Source organism: Marmota flaviventris, chromosome 17, assembly GCF_047511675.1.
Source record: "Marmota flaviventris isolate mMarFla1 chromosome 17, mMarFla1.hap1, whole genome shotgun sequence".
In the NCBI taxonomy this organism is placed as follows: domain Eukaryota; kingdom Metazoa; phylum Chordata; class Mammalia; order Rodentia; family Sciuridae; genus Marmota; species Marmota flaviventris.
The window spans coordinates 17,650,157-17,670,049 of record NC_092514.1 but is presented as its reverse complement, the minus strand read 5'-3'; the positions used below and the strand labels follow the sequence as shown (position 1 = coordinate 17,670,049).

General features: G+C 39.9%; 1 protein-coding gene across 5 annotated transcripts in view; it reads right to left on the bottom strand.

Moving 5' to 3' along the window:
* Nucleotides 1-2,222: 2,222 nt before the first annotated feature.
* Nucleotides 2,223-19,893, bottom strand: part of Fbxw10b (F-box and WD repeat domain containing 10B) — a 41,685-nt gene continuing 24,014 nt past the window's right edge. Inside the window, exons 9-14 of one of the 5 annotated variants that reach the window (XM_027956007.2) lie at nt 16,165-16,313; nt 14,611-14,753; nt 8,333-8,504; nt 7,809-7,810; nt 6,319-6,590; nt 2,223-3,010 (exon numbers count right to left, since the gene is read on the bottom strand). In XM_027956007.2, the coding sequence (XP_027811808.2) occupies nt 2,223-3,010; nt 6,319-6,590; nt 7,809-7,810; nt 8,333-8,504; nt 14,611-14,753; nt 16,165-16,313 (1,526 nt within the window). Of the gene's footprint in view, nt 3,043-5,392; nt 5,448-6,318; nt 6,591-7,808; nt 7,811-8,332; nt 8,505-14,610; nt 14,754-16,164; nt 16,314-19,893 lie in introns of all 5 variants that reach the window. The other 4 variants (XM_027956006.2, XM_071602929.1, XM_027956008.2 and 1 more) reach the window with 4 other exon arrangements.

Below are 19,893 nucleotides of genomic sequence, written 5' to 3'. Positions count from 1 at the left end.
AGCCCGGCTTGGCTTCCCGGATACACTTCCGCTTCTAGGAGTCTCGCGGGAGGAGCAACACCGGGAGGGGAGGTGCAAGGGGTTATTCCGGGGCGGGGCGATCCGGGGCAGGGCGAGAAGTGCTGGTGGGTTCTGGTCCGAGTAGAAGCAAAAACCCGGTGGGAAAGAAGCCCGTTACCACAGTTGGCCCTAAGGAAAAGTTGCGTGGTTTCTTAAAGGGAAACGTGTTTCGCGGCGATGAAGTGCAAACTGTGAAGTCATTCTCGCCAAGGCCGATGCCCTGAGTGCAGAGGGCCAGGTTTTATTCCATGGCATTTAACTTCATTGGAATATTTGACAGTGACCTGTATTTCTGAATAGTACTACTTTTGCGCTTTGAATTTTAGAAGCAATTGGAAAAGTAAAGGTGGCCTTGGGAAGGGATAAAAAGTTAATCAAATCAATGGAAATAACCTGATGACGGTTGAGGACGACGGGCGACCTGCGTTTGGGCTCCTGGATTTCAGCCTCCTGCCCTTATTACCAATTAAATAATCAACCTCTCTGTACTTTTTTCCTTGATCTTAAAGTGGAAGTGACGATAGCATCCTTACAGGGTATTTAGTGAATAGGAGAGGGTTACTGTTTTAAGTCCAGCCATTGATGGAATGATCTTGCCTGGACCTAAAGTTCAGAGGCCTTAAAGTCAACTTTGAAACTAGAATGATGGCATTCTTTTGTCGAGCATAGGTCAGACTGCTGTTGGAAAGTTCATGTATTCTCAGATGAACTTGAGGGACTTCTTTTCATTAAAACCACAAATGTTTACACAGTTATTTGTAGTGCTATTTCAAACCTAATATCTGAATGTGAAGTCACCCCCATCCTCATGCACACACATTTCCCACAGAGAGAAAGCTTGGCAAAGCAATTGCATGCTTGCACATAAAGGTGGATAGATGACCTGTGTGTGTCTAGCCCTCCTTGGACATGTTTTTGGTGCCTCAAAATTGTGGGGTTTTGTGAAGTTGTCTTTGTCATTTTTACTTTTGTTATGCATACTATTTGAATTTATTACCATCCTTTAAAAAAAGGGCATTTGACAGAAAAAAATCTGAATTTCTGACTTTTCTTGAAGAAGCAAAAGATGTGGCCATGCTGAGCCACTGAGTAGGAACTGTCCCATATGTACAGGATTTGAGCTCTCCAGTGGGCCATTACTCCCAACTCTTGAGGGCTGCACTCCTCTAAGTTACTTCCCTGATCCCTGACACCACCCTCCAAAGTTTTAAGTAGAAACCTGAACACACTTCATATTAAAGACTCCCTTTATACAAAGGATGTATGCTTAATTTTCTTAAAGAATTCTGAGAAGGAAAGGCATGCAAATGTCAAATTGGTGAACGTTTACCTCTTTTAGATTCTTGAGATTCATTGGACTTTCATTAAAAAACATACCAACAAATTTCAATATATTATCCTGATAAATTCCATTGTTACACAAGGTAGAAATCCAGATTGGGTCCATGTTCCACAGAGTCAAAGAATGAACACCATGAATACCAAGATAAGCAGAAATTTATTAAAGAGGTTATGGTTCAGAAGTGTAAGAAAGTTCCCAACAGAGTATGGGAGGAGCAAGAGTGCCTCCATGGTCTCTTGATATCCCTTCTTTTAAAGGCACCTGAGAAAAAGTTGACTGGCTCCCTGTAACCTGTCCTTGAGATTTTGTCATGTGTGCATGCTCAGGCTGAATTGCATAGTTGTCTTTTTTGTAAGAATGGAGCCTTTTGTCCTGTTTGGGAAACAGGTGTTGTTTGACTTGCTAGAGCACATCAAGTGATGAAACAACTCAAACGGTGGTCCTGACATCCATCCTCTTACTGACTCTTACCATTTTCCTACTCTGCCTCTTTCCCCTACCTCACCGTCATTTCATTTGATAGGAAGAATCATAGCATGAAATTGGTAGTGATGAGTGTATCTCATTTCCAGTGATCACCTCCCTACCCCACTCGATGACATTGGACTTCCCTAAGTCTCACTAAGTGGTTTCCAGTGGGAATGCAGATGCCAATATCTTCCAGTCCTTCTGTTTTCTTACTGTTATAGCAATCCTTTGATCACAAGAAGATAATTAGGAGTTTTCACATTACTTGCCAGGGAATTAAAAAAAAAAAACAACTACCCAAACCTACCTAGTTTTCTGTTTATTTAAGACATTGTAATTTCCTGAGGTTGGTTTAGATAAACATATTTTGTCCAAGTTCAGGGGCTGCTGTTTTCCCTGGCTTCTTGAAATTATCAATGGGCAAACCTTTGACCTTCCGGATCCATGCAGCTTTCCTGGATTTTTCTGGATCATCTACTCTTGTGGGTTCGCTGGCCTGATATTCCTTCATCATGGCTTCCTCATACTCTTTTTCCTCTTTTACCGTCAACAGCATGAATTCAGTGTTCATTCGAAGGGGATCCAGGGTTGTGTAGAAGCGAGGCCTTTCTCTCTGGAGAGACAGGGTAGCCGTGCCCAGTCGGGAAGCCAGCAGATGATTTGGCTTAATGACCTGCATGCTGGTCAGGGGCCCCATACTGGGCACTGCCCCTTCAATTGAACTGGTTATTTGATCTTCACCCTTTAATCTGTCAGAAAACCTAGAGCGGATAATCATGGGCTGGGGTACGGTGGACAGGAATCTGGGACTATGCAAAGATTTCTTCAAGTTGGGCTGCAGTTTCTGGACTTCTGGACTAGTTTGTTTCACATCTATGGGATGATTGTTGATTCTCAAGCGATCAACTGCATGTTGGATTGATTTTCCTTTGAAATTTAGGACCTTCCTTGGATATGAAATTGAAGGTCCCCAGGCATCAAGGACTTGGGTTTGGGGCTTGTGGAGATAGGCAAATTGCCCAGAATTATGGGCTCGTTGTAGAGCACTGACAGTCAGGAGGAACCGGTCAGGTGAAATAGGGGTTTTCCAGGACTTTGACTTCAAGCGGCTCATCAATTCTCCACGAGTTTCCAGTTTTCCTTGTTCTTGTACCTTTTCCACATCATCTTTTACAAAAGGAAAAATGGGAAACAAAAGCAAAAACAGCATTCCATGAAAAAATTAAGTATTTGTACAAGAAAGTGAAAACCATTCTAATTACTACAACACTGAGGTCTTATTGCCCAACAGGCATGTTGTCATTTGGACAATTGTCCTGATGATATCAGAAATGATGACACCAGATATCACGTAACAAAATAAGTTCTTAATGAATATGCCAATGCTTGTGTAAAGTGTATATTAGCTTCTGGATGTGCATATTTTGAAGGCAACATATGTGATTGCACTGTTCCACACCTTTTCAAAATTTTCTTATGGGGAAGTTTCTCTGTTATGATTCCCACAAAACAGGTCACATAAATTTATAATAGTGTGTCTAATGTTTTTCAACAATGATTTGTATTGCAAACTTTGATCTCTACCTTATTAATCAGATTTGATTCCAATTGATTTGAATTTTTCCTAAAATCAGACCTGTCTTCAAAGAATATGTCACTCCTGGTTAATGCAAAACATCACAAAGTGATAAAAACAGGCTCTTAAAGAGAAGTTCCCAAAAAGTTCCAAACAATAACAGCAGGTTCAAAAGCCAGTGGCTAGAGCAACAGAATGCTTCCAGTATATCACTTTAGTGTCAAGATCTCCAAATGTCTAAAACCACTAAATTACCAAAGATGTCTTCACAGATGAGCAAACCTATTGTATCTCCCATGTGGGCTTTTCATTCCCTATAATACCTCACAGAAACACTGGAAATATCCTCATTCTCAATTTTTAAAAAAGTAGAAATTAAAAAATAGAAATCATTTGTCTAATCTGGCAGCTACCAAGGAAAAAGCTCTAAACCCCAAACTACACTAGCAGATAAAATGTAACCATGTACTATATGCATATAGTTACCTTGGTCAAACAGGTTTTATCCTCAAGTAGACAGATTAAGATGGAATGAAACTTCAGGGTTGTTCCCTGATCTTTACTTTGTTAATTAAGCAATTTTTATTTAAAACATATGAAACAGAATTTTTCTCCTTTTATAAAACAGGGATGATGATAAGTTCATTGTTCATTAACTCATCTTTTTTCACATAATAATACATGGTGGATCTCTTTCAAAGTCAATACATATATAAATCCTCATCATAAAATTTTGAGTTATCATGTAATATCCATAGTATGGATTTTTAATTATCTATTCATCCATCATCCACTGATGGACATTTGGCTTGTTAATGATTAACCTTAAAGAAATGCAAATACCACTTTTACTTATTTAAGCAAGTACAAGGTGATAGATAACACCCAGAGTTGGTATGAATGTGGGGGGAAGCTCTCATGCTTAGTGGGACTATAAATTGATACCACATTTTTAAGAAAAACCATGGCAATATATAGTTTTTTGGGGGTGGGGGTGCCAGGGATTGAACTCAGGGGCACTCAACCACTGAGCCACATCCCCAGTCCTATTTTGTATTTTACTTAGAGACAGGGTCTCACTGAGTTGCTTAGCACCTCGCTTTTGCTGAGGCTGGCTTTGAACTTGTGATCCTCCTGCCTCAGCCTGCTAAGCTGCTAGAATTACAGGCATTTTCCACCATGCCCAGCTATCTTTATAGTTTTTTAAGTGCACTTATCGTTTGGATCAGCAATTTCACTCCTAGGATTTTACCATACAGGTAGACCTGTGCAGGTACATAGATAGGTATATATAAGGATGCCCTCATGAAACTGAGGTGTTTTCATCTTACCTTGAAACTGATCTCTGCAGGGAGTTTGTTTCAAATGCTATTATACTACTAGTCAAAAAAATTTTTTTAAAAGCATCTGAAATTTTTACCAGTGTCCTTCAAAAACAACAAGGGATAGTCTAGTGATGATGTCCAGCAATACTTCTTAAAATCCCCTTCCCAATTTCTCTCTCCCCCATCTCCTTATCTCACATACCCACCACCCACCCAAAAATATCTCTGCCCTCTCGTGAAATTTTCTATAACTATTCCTACATCCTCTTCTGTTCTTACTCAGATTGGTGACACAACAGAGCAATAAGCCAGGAGACTGAATGGCAGGGACTGAACACTCAGCTCTTAGAAAGTTTCTCACTCTGTGGCTTCAAGTTAGTAACTGGGACAATTAGGAAACCCAGTCATCGTTAAAGCAGCAATTATATCCATTCTAAATTCTCAAAAATAAAAGAACGGACTTGCTGAAAAACAGAAGAGAGGGAGGATCTTGCCACTAATTCAGAATAAACTGTCACCATTAATTTTATCTCCTATTTCACATTTTGCTTCCAAATTCTCTTGCCCATCATCCAGGCCATTTACTTTCCTGTGAACAGGACCAGATTTCTTCTTGCTATCTTTTTTTGGGATGATTTTGGCTTCCCTTGGCTTTGAGGTACCTCTACTAATGTAGCTAAATTAAGATTGAGGGCGAAACTATAATCACTATATAATTCAGTTAGATCTGAATAATGGGGGTATGGTAATAATAATACAAGCAATAATAATGGGGGCTCATAATTCAAGTGGTTTTCACTTTAAAAAATGTCACTGTATTGCTTATTGCCAGACAACTAACTAAGTAGTCACCTGAAGTCTAAGGCTTAGGTCACATCCTGACTTCCTTCCCATATAATTTTCCTGATTATGAAACTATAAGCATTATATAAAACTCTTACTTCTTCAAGAAATAGACTATTTGTAGTATGACATTTTTAGAAGTGATTTGTTGGTGTTCTCTATAGATCTGGGGATCCAATGTCATGCCACATAGGGCAGATTAAAGGATGGAGCCTTGCTACTCTAACCCACGTGTAATTGCATTATTTAGATGATATAAATCGTGTGAGCCATGCCTCTCCCACACCAGCTTTATAACTAATACTTTCCACCTGCATACATTATCACTTGGAAGTCTAAAGATAAGACATTCTACATGGAACATTTTTCTGCTTATAGTAACTTCTTGTCTCTATCTTGAGGAAATCATTATGTAATATATGTTTGGATTTGGGGGCTGAGAAATGTTGTTTGCATGTTTTGTTTTAATGGCAAATAATAAGGCTACTTTTATCTACTGTCCAAAGTTCTAATAAATTCAAAAATCTATGTCATAAAAGTCAAGAAATTCCCTTTGACTGGCTAACATTTTTTGTTGGATCAAAGAGAATGGCTCCCACCTTCCTGGAGGGTTTGGATTTACATCAAGAAAGTCTTAGCCAAAATATCCCACAAAGAAACCAGTCCTGTCATGCAACTTCCTTGCCTGTGATTAGCTCCTTTACCTGAAGTTAACTTCATTGAACTCAGGAAGATGCGAGATTTGTGAAACTTATTGGGTAGGAACTCCTGGGTCAGTATTTGTTTACTGGATATCGAGTCTCTCAGACTGTGGACCTGAGTGCTAGAGTTGGAGAGAACATCCATGAGGCTATTTTCTTCCTTTTCATCTTCTTTATCCTTGTTCTTCCTTTGTTTGCTTCTTTCCAGGGAGTACTGCCACTTTATATTCTCAAACTGGAACATGAGAATATTTCTCTCGGTGTTGACCACCATCCTGGAACCAAAACAAAATTGCCCACAAAAGGAGCATGCAGACCACCAAAATATAGATTGCAGTTACTGTCCCATCCCATCCCTAAGCCAAAGGAGCAGTACCCAGGCAATGTCCACCCAAGCACACTAGTGGAGGCCATCGGAGTGTTGGGAGCAGTGAAAGGTATCAGACCATGCAGCAAGAGGGGTTAGCTTTGTAGCATTAATGGGACACACATGACCTAATTGCTTCATTTCTCAGATTAGAATATCTTTTCAATGATTCTGTTCGAGTGCCCAGTACCTAGGGTGCCTAAGGCAGAAGCTTAGGTACTCTGCACACAGATTTCTTCAAATTCACTCCTTTATTTTGCAAGATCCAAAGCTTTCAGACACAATGTTTCTATTGTTGCAATGGGAGTGAAAACTCTATACATCTGAGGATGTCTCCTCTGCTCTGCTGAAGCTCCATATACAGAGGCCACACTCCCTCACTCTATCCCTCCAAGGTCTCTGGACACACTCCACATGTAGACAGAACATCTGTAGTTTATAAAGCAGGATGATACCTCCATTCTCTAATCCCCACTTACATGCCCCAGTAGTCAAAGAGGCTCTGAAGTTGCCCTTTCTGCCCCTAGCACTGCCTCCTTACCACCCGCTAGTTTCTGTCATCTTGTCATTTACATAAAACAAACTTCTGTAACTATAAGTAAGAAATAGAAATATTATGTACAGATTCCTTTTCACTCCAAAGGCTACAACTTTAAGACCTAAACTGTTAGTGTAAACTCTCTAGAAAAGTGACTTGTTTGTACTTAGAAACACTGAAATGGAATCAAATTCCACTAAGAAATAACTTGCAAGCTTGTTTTTATTCAAACTAAAAGAAAATCATCTTCTTTGGATGCTGTGAATGAGAAAAGTTTAGGACTAGGACTGATTTTTTTTTTTTTTTTTTTGGAGGGAATGCTGGAGATTGAACCCAGGGCCTCACAGGTGCTAAGCACATGCTTTACCACTGAGCTACATTCCCATCTTTTACAGAAGTATTATTTCATAACTGAAAAATGTTAATTTATTGAGCCTTATTACCAGCACTGTCTTTTCCTTAAGAGAGTTAATAGTTTTAATGAACTTTCATTTAAAGGACAGCAGTATAATTCAAAGAGATTAAATGATGTCTCAATTGAGCTCAGGGTGGAATTGGCCATTAATTGTGCTTATTTTCACATACTACCTCTCTGAAATTTTATATATACACACACACACACACACACACACACAATAAGCATAGTTCTACATACAATGAGTTCACCATGGTACTGGTTTCTGTCAACTCACTAGCTAAGTTCTTCCTATCTGGCTGTCCAGCTACTGTAACTCCCACCCCGACCCTCCTACAAGTCTTTCCATCAGAACTGAGTATCAGTGACAGCTGTTGGAGCTCTGGGCAGGCAAATACATAATCAAAGGGAAACCAGAACCATGCTCCTGACAGAAGAGCTATATTGTACCTATAACGTGATTTTTTTCCAAACACCAAGAATGAATGAAGAGTCAAAATGAACTCTTATTGTTTCCTGAGTGCTAGGTTTTCTACAAAGCCCAATTAGTTCCCCACAAGACTTATTATTCCACAGCAGCCAAAACTGGAGAAAGGCACTGCCCCCCTCTCTCCTTCTGGTAGGAAATCCAAAGCTCGTGTCCCAGAGGAGAACAAAAACATCAACCAACACAATTACCCCCAGTTCCAACCTCTACACCTACCACCCACCTGTTGCCCTGAAAAAAGAAGGACAGCACAGGATCACCTCTGGCATTGGTTTTTATCACCTTCAGACAGTTTCCATTGAGAAAATTGTAAATGCGGATCTTGCCGTCTGCGCAAGCGCTGATGACCCGGAGATAGTGAAGGGACACATGGAGCACCTCCCTGGAAGGGAAGAGAACCACAGGCAGCACCCACTTTCTGGTAACTTCTTGAGTTTATTTGTAGTTTGGCATGTTTTGTATGTGGTTGGGAGGTGGTGGCCACTAACTGTCTTCAAAGTGATGTTTGCCATCACTTTAATAATTCTGGTTGTAAACCATGAACCCTCTGACAATCCTCTTCCTATCCTAAAGTTACCTCACAGTTACTTTTTCTATAGTTTGTTCCCAGGGCCACAAGTGGCAAGACAAAAGGATTAATGTCAGGGTTTTTGGGGGGTGGGGGTTGAGGGACAGGAGTATAACAGATGATCGTATTTTTTTCTTGTAATTTGATTCCTACCTAGCTATTTACTTATATAAAAGTCATGCTGAGAATTAATAATTTAATGTTTTGATTCCTCCCCCCCCCCTTTTTTTTAAGTACTGAAGATTGAACCCAGAGGTGCTCTGTGACTGAGCCACATGCCCAGCCCTTTTTATTTTGAGACAGGGTCTCACTGAGTTGCTGAGGGTCTCTCTAAGTTGCTAAGGCTGGCCTTGAACTTGTGATACTCCTGCCTCAGCGTTCCCAGTCTCTGGAATTACAGGTGTGCTCCACCACACCTGATTCCTTTTAAATAGTATTATTGTATAAAAAAGAAAAAATTCAGGAGGAAAAGGATTGTCTTCATATAAAACAAAAACCTAAATAGAACAATCTGGTTTTGGTCTTAAATTAGCATCTTTTCTTCTTTCAGTGAATGAAATCCTTAACATCTTTAAGGAAATTATACCAAGGGAGGAGGTTTATGAATGTCCTTTCATGATGACCAGTAGGAAAAGAGGGAATATCTAGATAGATGCCTCTCATCCTTACAAAAATTGGGTACAAGTTAGACCCCTGATATATTGTGTATCCAATTCTGACAAGTGTAATTAATTAATCCCATTCCTGTTAATGGCATTGAAAAGTTGGATTTGATGTCCCCGATTTGTTATATCCTTTTTGTAAGGCAAGTCCATTACTCCCTGCCATCTCTTACCCATCCAAGTCTTCTATGGTTTGCAAATTGTTTGAGTGTGTTTCCCAGTGGCTCATGCACTGGAAGCTTGATCCCAGGGTAGCAACTTTGAGAGGAGACAGACTCTTTTAAGAGATAGGGCCTAGCAGAAGGTGGGTAGGTCATGTTGAGTGTGCCTTTGGATGGGATTAACGTAGGTCTCACAGGACCCTGGTTAGTTCCTGCAACAGAGGTTTTTATAAGCAAGTCTATTGCATGCACTGGGCCACTTCTGCATGTGACTGCTTCCCATTCTATTTCTCTGCCATGTTGTGATGAAGCCAAACAGTCCCTTGCCAGAGGCTGAATATATGGGGCTACCTGATCATGGACTTTCAGTCTCCAAAACTGTGAGCTAAATAAAACTTTTTTCTTTTTACAGAATACCAGGCTCTAGATATTTCCTTATAGTTTCAGAAAGTAAACTAGGAAACAGTCCACCCATTTCCTAAAGCTCATGTGCTGCCTTCTCCAATAAAAGAAAACCACCTCTTACTTCCATCTCCTCCCCACCATGCATGCACACAAACTTCAGGTATATTGCCAGATCCTCTTGGGCATGACTCATGTAATATTATTCCATCATTACATTCCCAGCCCCTAGCACACAATACATACATCTATAGTAGATGCTTAATATGTATTTGGTGAAAAGATGACTGTCTGATTGTGTTTTCAATGCATGGTCTTTACTACAGAGCGTTAGAAGAACCATATCTACCCCATACCATTAGCCTTAGTTTTGGTCAGCTCCTAGGGCCAAATGACAAATTTTCAAGTCCCTAACCACTATCAAAACAGAAACAGCAAGACCTCAAAAGGCAGGAGCATCCTCAGAATATTCAGAAGACAGCAAGGAGGCTAATGTGGCTTGACCCCCTCATTGTATGGCAGATAGGTAAGTGGGTAGATAGATACATAGATAGATAGATAAATAGAGTGAGCTAAACTATAAGTATTTAAAAGTCCAACAAAGTTCTCATTGTTTTGAAGATGGAAATAAAATAACTTTCTTAATACATTGAGAACATCTTAGTCTGCCTATGAGGCAGTCTGGCACCGGGAGAGACGCCCTGTGATAGAAGGGTTTGCTGCTTTTTGTATCTCTTTTGATTTTGCTGAGTTGGGCCTACACTTCTCTTAGGCTCCTGTAACATTTGGCAGTTCAGCCTGTACAATTGTAGCCTAGTGATTAAAAAACACAGGGAGCAGGGGTGAGGAGAAGGAAGGGGAAGGAAAGGTCCTGGGGTCTGTCTTAGAACAAGATATATTCCATAGTTGTATAATTATGTCAAAATGGGTTCTACTGTCATGTATAACCGGAAAGAACAACAACAAAAAAAAGAAGAAGAAGAAAAAAAAAAAAAAAAAGAACAGGCTTCAGGCCAGATGCAGTGGCACATGCTTGTAATTCCAGTGACTCCGGAGGCTGAGAGCTGAGGCAGGAGGATCGTGAGTTCAAAGCCAGCCTCAGCAATTTGGCAAGGCCATAAGCAACTCAGCAAGAGCCTATAGATAGATAGATAGACAGACAGACAGATAGATAGGTCTGGGGATGTGGCTCAGTGGTTAAGCAGCCTCAAGTTCAACCCCTAGTAGTAGTAGTAGCAGTAGCAGTAATAGTAGTAGTAGTAGTAGTAGTAGTAGTAGTAGTAGTAGTAGTAAATAGGCTTTGGGATCAGAAAACCTGGGATCAAAAATCAGACTATGCCATTTACTTGGTGTATAATCTAGAGAAAGCAACCTAACCACCCTGTTGTCAGTTTTCTTTTTTAAGAAAAGGAACTAACAATTTCCACCTCAAAAGATTGCTGTCAGTATTAAATTAATTAAAGTATTTTTTAAAACTTATCCCAGTCACAATACCAGTTATTTTGGTCTTACAATAGCTCGATCTCCTTTCACATTTTATTTCTGCCCTAGAAACAAATTATTCGTCTTTCTTTGCTCTCTGTTTATCAAAGACACTGCCAAGAGCAATGCCGATGAAAATGGCAGAGTAAGAAACTACAGAATTTCACCCTTCCATAACAGCAATGAAACCTGTCAAAATCAATTTTTTCAGAATTCTGGAAAATAACCAAATGTTTACAGGAACCCAAAGAGCAAGAAAATTGGTCTTGGTGTCAGTGAGAACAGTTTGCTCATTAAATGTCATTCCTCACTTCACAGTCCAATGAAAATAATAGCCTGCATTTCTGATACTGGAGATGGGGTGGGGAGCGTGGAACATTCCTTCACAGTGAATTATTTGACCTGTCTGATGATTTCTTGGAAGACTGGCTCAAAAGGCTTGTCCTTATTTTGTCTGACTGAAAATTCACCCACGTTTAAAGCTGCTACGTGGAAAACATTTGTTGAAAATATTTACAGGAAATTGTTTTAGTCCCTGCTACCTGAGGCAATAAATATTTACTGAAGCAAACAACACACTAACCAAACTGGCTTTAGAGAAAATGCTCAAATGAAGTGTTCAAAAGGTTTTGAATATTTTAGACATATTCCCAAGAATCTAGATGATCACACACATGTCCAAAGCAATATACATGCTTAGGAAACACCTAGGAAAGTCATAAGCTTCCACCTCTCATAAGCTTTCTGTTCTGTGCAGGCAGGAACTGAGGGCTAATACAGGTCAAAGAAGAAATCAAAAAGGAAATTAGTAAATATTTTGAAATGACTGAAAGTAAAAACAACATACCGGAATTATAGAATACAGCTAAAGTAGTGTGCTTAGACAAAAATTCATAGCAGTAGAGGCCTATATGTCTCTAATTAATTATCTAACCTTTCACCTTAAAAAACTAGAAAAAGATAAGTCTAAACCCAAATAAGCAGGAGGAAAGAAAGAATAAAGATACTGTCAGAAACTAATGAAATGGAGAATTGAAGAAAAACACAGAATTAATGAAACCAAAAATTGGTTCTTTGAAAAAATTTTAAAAGTCTTTAGCCAGACAGTTGTCACATCTTTACTTAAACTAACCAAGAAAATGAGAGCAATGGCTCAAGATAGTGATATGAGGAAGTAAATATCACAGGGACCATTTCTACTAACTGAAGGAAATGTTCTATAGTTAAATAGTGATAGTGCTTGTACAACATTATGAGTATATTATAAACTATTTTGTTGGGGCTGGGATTGTGCTCAGCAGTAGAGCGCTTGCCTAGCACGTGCAAGGCCCTGGGTTCGATCCTCAGCACCACATAAAAAATAAATAAATAAAATAAAGATATTAAAAAAAAACTGTTTTGCTGTACACAAAGGTAGAGAATTTTATGTTTTGTAAATCGTATCCTAATTAAAAATTACCCCAAAACTCTAATTACAATATGAGCTATGGAAAAGACATCAAAGAATAAAGTTTTTTTTTGTTTGTTTGTTTTTTTACAGAAAGACCTCATAGTGTACAGAAGTTTCCCCAAAGTTCATGATTTCCATCAGCCCTATTTTACATCCTCAAATCCACTCTCATATCCATTCTCTCTCACTCTATATGCAAAATTGTAATTTTAGTTGAAAAAAAATGTTGAATCAAGAAAAGAGACCCTTGTTTCCAGCTCTTCTACCAAAGGACAGATAGTAACTATATGTCTGTTTTCTCACCTACATCATATTCAAAAGATGGGTATCAGCCCAATCATTAGAACTCCCCAGAAAAGCAACCTGTCAAATCAGTGTGTTACCTACCAATCAGTTAGGTATATTTATTAAGCACTTATATCTACTCAGTACTAAAATAGAGGGATGGGGAAAGGAGAACTACAAACAAAGCATTGGCCTTGTCCTTCAGGTGTCAGTGATTCTTCCGTGACCATGCCAGGTATCAGGAACCAGTTTGAGTGGTATATTAGTGTTGACTTTCACTGGGAGTGTCAGTCATATGGCATAGTCTCATAGCATAGATAGAATGAGAGGTTCATGGATAGTAAGGCTACAACTGAACTACCATGTTTACTGGGAACAAATTATTTTCCAATAACTAATTAGATCCTACTAAATCCTGCTTAGAAGGTTTTTAGGACAAATAGTTAAAATTTTCAGGTGACATCATGAAGTTTGACCCCCTCCTTGAGATCAAGCCTAGATAATCTAGATGACATATTAAAAGGCTTCCTGACAGTTCCAAAGGGGTTGGACAAATCACTAAACACACATACTTCCTGATACCCACCCATTAATATTGCAATACTACCACAGTTGGAGAACATACACATATATACTTGTATCTCCCTATACCTCCCAAAAGACTAGTATCCCTGATTTAGAAGTTTCTATGTGGGTATAAAGAAATCTAGAGCCATAACTTGGTAAATAATCATCTATCTTCTGATAGATTCCCTGCAAAATTCACTTTTTTCATCAAGTAAGATAGCATTTTGTTTCCTAGAACTTCTTACATGAAGTTCTAGTCTAAGACAGAAGCACCAGTCTAAGAATGGCAGCCTACAAAACACATATGACTAATGCAGAATCATTAATTGACCACATTTTGCTTTTCAAATAATACCAGTTGTGACCCTGGAGTAATGCCTAATTGGCTTCAAATTCATTTGCTGTCCTAGAATAATATCTAACCCACAGACTTATAAATATAAGCTTTTTAAAAAGTTCTTCATTATGTTTAAACCTTTGGCACATGGATTATTTTAATCTTTTGTGAGTAAAGGCTTCCTGGGATAAAGACAATTTTCAAGAATTTTAAATTTAGAATTAGCATTATTTTGGATGGCCCTGTTGGTATTCCTATGTCTGACATGAACTAACAGATATGAATTTATCACATGTGTCATAAGTATAAAATTTCAATACCTTCTCAAAATCCACATCTAGTGTTATTATTTCTCAAGAGAAGGAAGTGAGAGTGGAAGGTGGAATGGCCAGAAGAGAGGGTGGTGGGGGAAGGGTAACCGGTGAAAGAGTAAGGAAGTAGCAATGTATGAGAAGCAGAAAGGACAGGAGTTCATCAGAGAGAAGAAAATGATCTGCCAAAGACCACAGTCTAGGCTATGAAAGAAAAAGAACAGAATGCCATATTTGCCAGTCCCTACTTCCCTGGCACCTACTTTGGATGCTTGAAGGCCATCAGACATCGCTCATACTTTCCCACCATGCTCCAGCCCATGACCAGACCATCGGTGCTTCCTGAGAGGAGATGCCAGTGGTCAAAGAACAGGCATTTCACAGGTCCCTCATGCCCAGTGAGAGTCTGCAAGAAAATATGCCATTGTTTTTAATCGCTGAAAAGATCCTCCTTCAATTCCAACTGTGACTCCTCCAACCAAAGCTGGAGGATTCTTTAGATGAATCCAAAGTCACACTGCACACATCCATGACTGCCATTCACTTGGAATGTCCTTGATCTGCTTTTGCTTCGGATCTGAGAAAGGCCGAGGGCTTCATGCTTCCCTCTCTGCAGAGTTCTCTCCCCAGCTGAGGAAGAATATAATTGAGTAAGGGCCTTATTTCTGATGTGTCTGTGGCTGAAGCGTGCACCATCTTTCTGGAGTGCCAAGAGGGCCAGAAATTCATCAGTAGGGTGAAGGGTAAAGTGTTCCATCACCAGCAACTTGTCAGAACCCAGAAGGCATAAGGGGCATCCCTGTTCTGCATCTGAGGTTCAGCCGCAATGACAAGAATGATGGAGAAAAACTCTCAAGCAAAGCTAGCCATTTGTCACTGTGATCCTGTGTTCCTGGCACAAATTATCTCTCACTACCACTCACTGAGGCAAAGGGGTCCAAGTTCAGCAAGAACATGTTTTATGAACTTTTGCTATGGTTTGGGTGTGTCCCATGGAATTCATGTGTTAGAAATTATCCCCAAAGTCATAGGTTAATGGTATTTGGAGGCAAGGTCTGGGAAGTGACTGAATCATAAGGTTCTGCCCTCATGAATGAATTAATTCATTCATAGATTAGGGGATTGACAGGTTATCTCAGTAGTGGCTTTGTTATAAAAGAGAGCTCTCTGACACACTTGTCCTTTATCTTACCATGTGACACCCTTCACCATGACATGACCCTGTAGGAAGGCTCTCACCAATGCCAGCATCATGCTTGTGGACTTCTCAGCCTCCAAAACAGTGAGCCAGATGAACCTTCTTCTTGATAAATAACCCAGTCTTGGGTGTTTTGTTATAGCAACAGAAAATGGGCTAAGTCTATCCCTTTCAAGGCAGCCAATGTTCCCTTCTCATTAGAGAGTAAAGAGGAAGAAAATTATTTGTCCATCCCCAATGTTTTCTCCTTACTAAAAGAATAAGGAGGTGGGGGCGGGGGGCTTTGTTTGTTTATACCTTTACCTCATGCTAGACATTAAGTACAATATTCTGGAAAAGAATAAGGTACTTTATCCCTGAGGCCTGTATAGTGTGCTGAGTCAGAATCCAGCCTTCTTCCTCCAACCTTGTGAGTCACTGTGTGGGTGGTAAAGCTCCTGACCCTGCACCAACTCAGAATGCCTCCCCCTTAGGGTCCTTTCCCTTTAGTGCCTCAGCATGGTGGTAAGTCCATTGCTCAAGGATGGTCTGGGGGTCTACCTGAGGGAGACACCATCCGTCTTCATGAATCATCAGCAACAGTGGCCCTAACTTCATCTCAGCCTACTGCCTTGCTCACCTTTACCAGCTGGGCCAAGGCAAGGTGCCACACTTTGACGATCCCTCGCTCACAGCTGCTCACGATGTAGGTGTCATTGATCCTGGTAGCCAAAATGGGGTCTTTGTGTTTATATGTCTTCAGGCACTTCCCTGTGTCTACATCCCATTCTGAAGAGGAGATGGGGAAAGGGAGAACAAAGGAGAGTGGGGTAAGGGAGAGTTATAGTAGAGTTCTGCTCCCCATCATAAAAGCAAAGATCAGCTGGGCTCATTGAATCAGACCCAGAGGAACTTCACCTGGCCTGGCATCCTGCTGATTTGCCAGAAACTCCACACACCTGTACACACACCTGCCTGAGCTAGCTCTCTTCCCTTGGAAGAGCTAGTAAAGCAAAAGACCTTGGCTCTAACCCTGGAGCTTTGACTTGGGGTCCAAGTGCTAGATAGCTCATCTCCAATAAATCTATTCTTCAAGCCTGAAAACGCTTGCTATTGAGGAAGTTTCATGGAAATACAGCATATTTTTAGTGTTGTTTTTCTTCCCAAATGTCTTCCTGACCCACTCCTGATATTGCCAAAAAAATAAGTAACTTGTCTACCCTCACTTTTCTGAATAATTCTGTATCTGACTTTTGAATTTTATGAAAGAATTTCCATGACTAGGGGTGGGTTTGATGCTGCTTCTACATAGTCTGGGTTACAGCAACTGCCCTAGTATAGTAGGTACTGTGAGAGGGGTTGGGTGTGTACGTGTGTCCATCAGCTTTTTGTCACTGATCAAAATATCTGACAAGAACAACTTCACCAAGAAAAGTTTATTTTGAGCTGATGGTTTTAGAGGTTCAGTCTATGGTTGGCCAACTCCATTGCTGTGGGTCCTAATGAGGCAGAATATCATAGTGGAAGAAATTAGAGGAAGAAAACTACTCAGCTCATGTCAACCAGAATGCAGAGAAAGGGCAAGGAGGGCACACACGTAGTGACTTACTTCCTTCAACCACACCCTATCTGCCTACAGTTACCACCATGCATTCCATTCCAATTAATGGATTAATCCCCTGATTAGGTCATAGCTCACATAATCTAATCATTTCACCTCTGAACATTGCTTCATTGTCTCACAAGCTTTTGGAGGATAACTCATAGCATAACAAACCATAACAAAAAAAAATTGGAGACCAGGGCTAGAAGGAAGGGGGTGAGACAAATTTAGGGATGAAAACTTTAAACCCTGCTTCATCACCACCACCACCCCCACCAAAAAACAAACATGTAGCCTAAGACAACAAAATAATAAGCACAATCAAGACTTGATAAGCACTACAATGAGAAAGGAACCACTCAAAATGCCTGGCTTGTATACCTCATCACACAAGACAGGTCCTATTATTAATCCCAACTATTCAGATAAGGAAACTGAGGCATAGAGTTCAATAACCAGCTCAGGTTCACACAGGTGGGAAGCAGCCCAGCTGCTTTGAATCCAAGTATTCGGTGGCCTCTGGTTCTATTAACCATTTATGTGAAGTGAACCCTAGCTATTGCTTTTCCCCATTTTTTTTTTATGTCTATCTTGGCCTATTTATAAACCCAATGGGGAAACTGAAAGACTAAAGATTTATAGGTAATATGCTGTGGTTTAACAAACTTTAAAAGTTAAGACTGTACTTTTTAGTTCTCCTTGTTCATTCTGCTTTGGTAGCCCAGGCAGGTGGGAAGAACCCAGGGGAAGCAGGCAGGTTGGTGACCAGGGGCAGGATTAGGGTGAAGAGAAAGATTTTGATATTTTGTTCATTGTGAATTTTGTGCATTAATTTTGCTTTTTAAAATACTACATTGAAATATGTATGTTGATTACTGAGTTGTCTTGGTGTCCCCTCAAATTGGAGCCTAACTTCCTCTCCCCAGTCCTGACCTCACTGGTGGCCCACAAAACTCTCCCAGACTGCATGGAGGTCATGGTTACCCTTCCATCTTCAAACCATCACCTGGAGAGTTCTCACTTTTACTGTTGCACCCCTCAGAGCAACAGTGGCAATGACATTCAGTCAGACAGAGGAAGGTAAAGAGGTTTTCTCATCAAGTCTGAGAGTTGGCAAATGGAACCCCACTGCACTGTTCCTTTCCCACATCTTTTCCTTCTACCTGCCCCTAACATGCTGTGGTTTTCCAAGTCCCTGACTTTTCTTCTCTTTTCAATCTTAACTCCTGTTTCTCTGGGGAAATCCCACCCACACTTAGTGCTTCTACTTTTCAGTATATAGTCATTCCAACATATCCATGGCTTCCACATCCTCAGATTCAACCCACTACAGATCTAAAATAGTCAGAAAATTGTGATCATATTATATGAAATAAGAAGTGTTTACAAAAATTCAATATAGAAAATATTGAAATCATCATATCTATTAAGAAGGGATTATAATATCTCCATCCAAAGGAGCTACTTCAAATATTAAATTACAAATAGTGATAAAGCTTTGAGAAATATTTGACCAGGATGCAAACACCTTGGCATAGTCATTCTTCTGCCTACCACAATCAGCATGTCCAAAACTGAACCCATGATCTTTTCCCCATTTCTATCTTTCTACCATGCTTTTCCTCTGAGGTCCTTATTATTTCCATTAATGATAATTCCATACATCTAGTGGCCTGAATTTAAAAATCAAAACTTGATTTATTATCTGCACCTCTATATTTGGCACTTTCATATATAGTTAGTGGTAATGTCCTGCCAATTTTTCCTCTAACAATCTCCATTCCATCTGGGCCACTGAATGTAAAGTCACGTCCATTGAAGTCTCTTCACACTTGCTTGTTCTCCAACATCCTGAAGACATCATGCTAGTACTCTTGGCTGAAGATGTCTTAACTTGTCCCCTGTATCCATAGACACCCCTTCTAAGTCCTTCACCAATCACTCACTGGAGTTACCTTTCTAAAATACACATATAATCATATCAATTCAAACCTTAAAATGCATTTATGGCTTTCCATGTCCTATAAGATGAAGTTTAGTTTTGTACCATGATGTAGAGGGAACTTTAGAATCTGACACCAAACGAACTTACTAGCCTGATCTCCCATTCCACACACTACAGTCCTGCCACACCAAAGAATGGGAAATTCTCTGAATACACTATCTTCTTTAGTCTCTATATATTTGCCTGATGAGTTCCCTCAACTTAGAATATATTTTACTCTCACTCTTTTTTGCCTATAAAAGTACTCATCCTTAAGATCACAGACAAATAGCATCCTATCTGTGGAGCTTTATCTAATTTACCCTTATATGTATTGTCCCTTAGAACGCCACATGTGGCCAGGTATGGTGGTGCACACCTGTAATCCTAGCAACTCAGAAAGCTGAGGCAGGAGGATCACAGGTTTAAGACCAGACTCAGCAACTTAGTGAGGCCCTAAGCCATTTAAAAATAAAAAGGGCTGAAGATGTGGCTCAGTGGTAAAGCAACCTCAGGTTCAATTCCTAATACCAAGAATTAAAAAAAATAACTCTACATATGGTTAGGAGGACATGACTTAGAACCAGACAATCTTTTTTTTTTTTAAATAATTTGGTGTTTTATGGAATAGCATTCTATTTCCAGACACATTAGCCTTCTTACAGCCAAAGGATTGGGAAATTGCCAACAAGCACAGCACACAAAATAGTTTAAAACAAGGGACAACTCCTGAGTGTAGTTTTCCACAGCCTAATATTAACCATACTAATGACATCAAACTG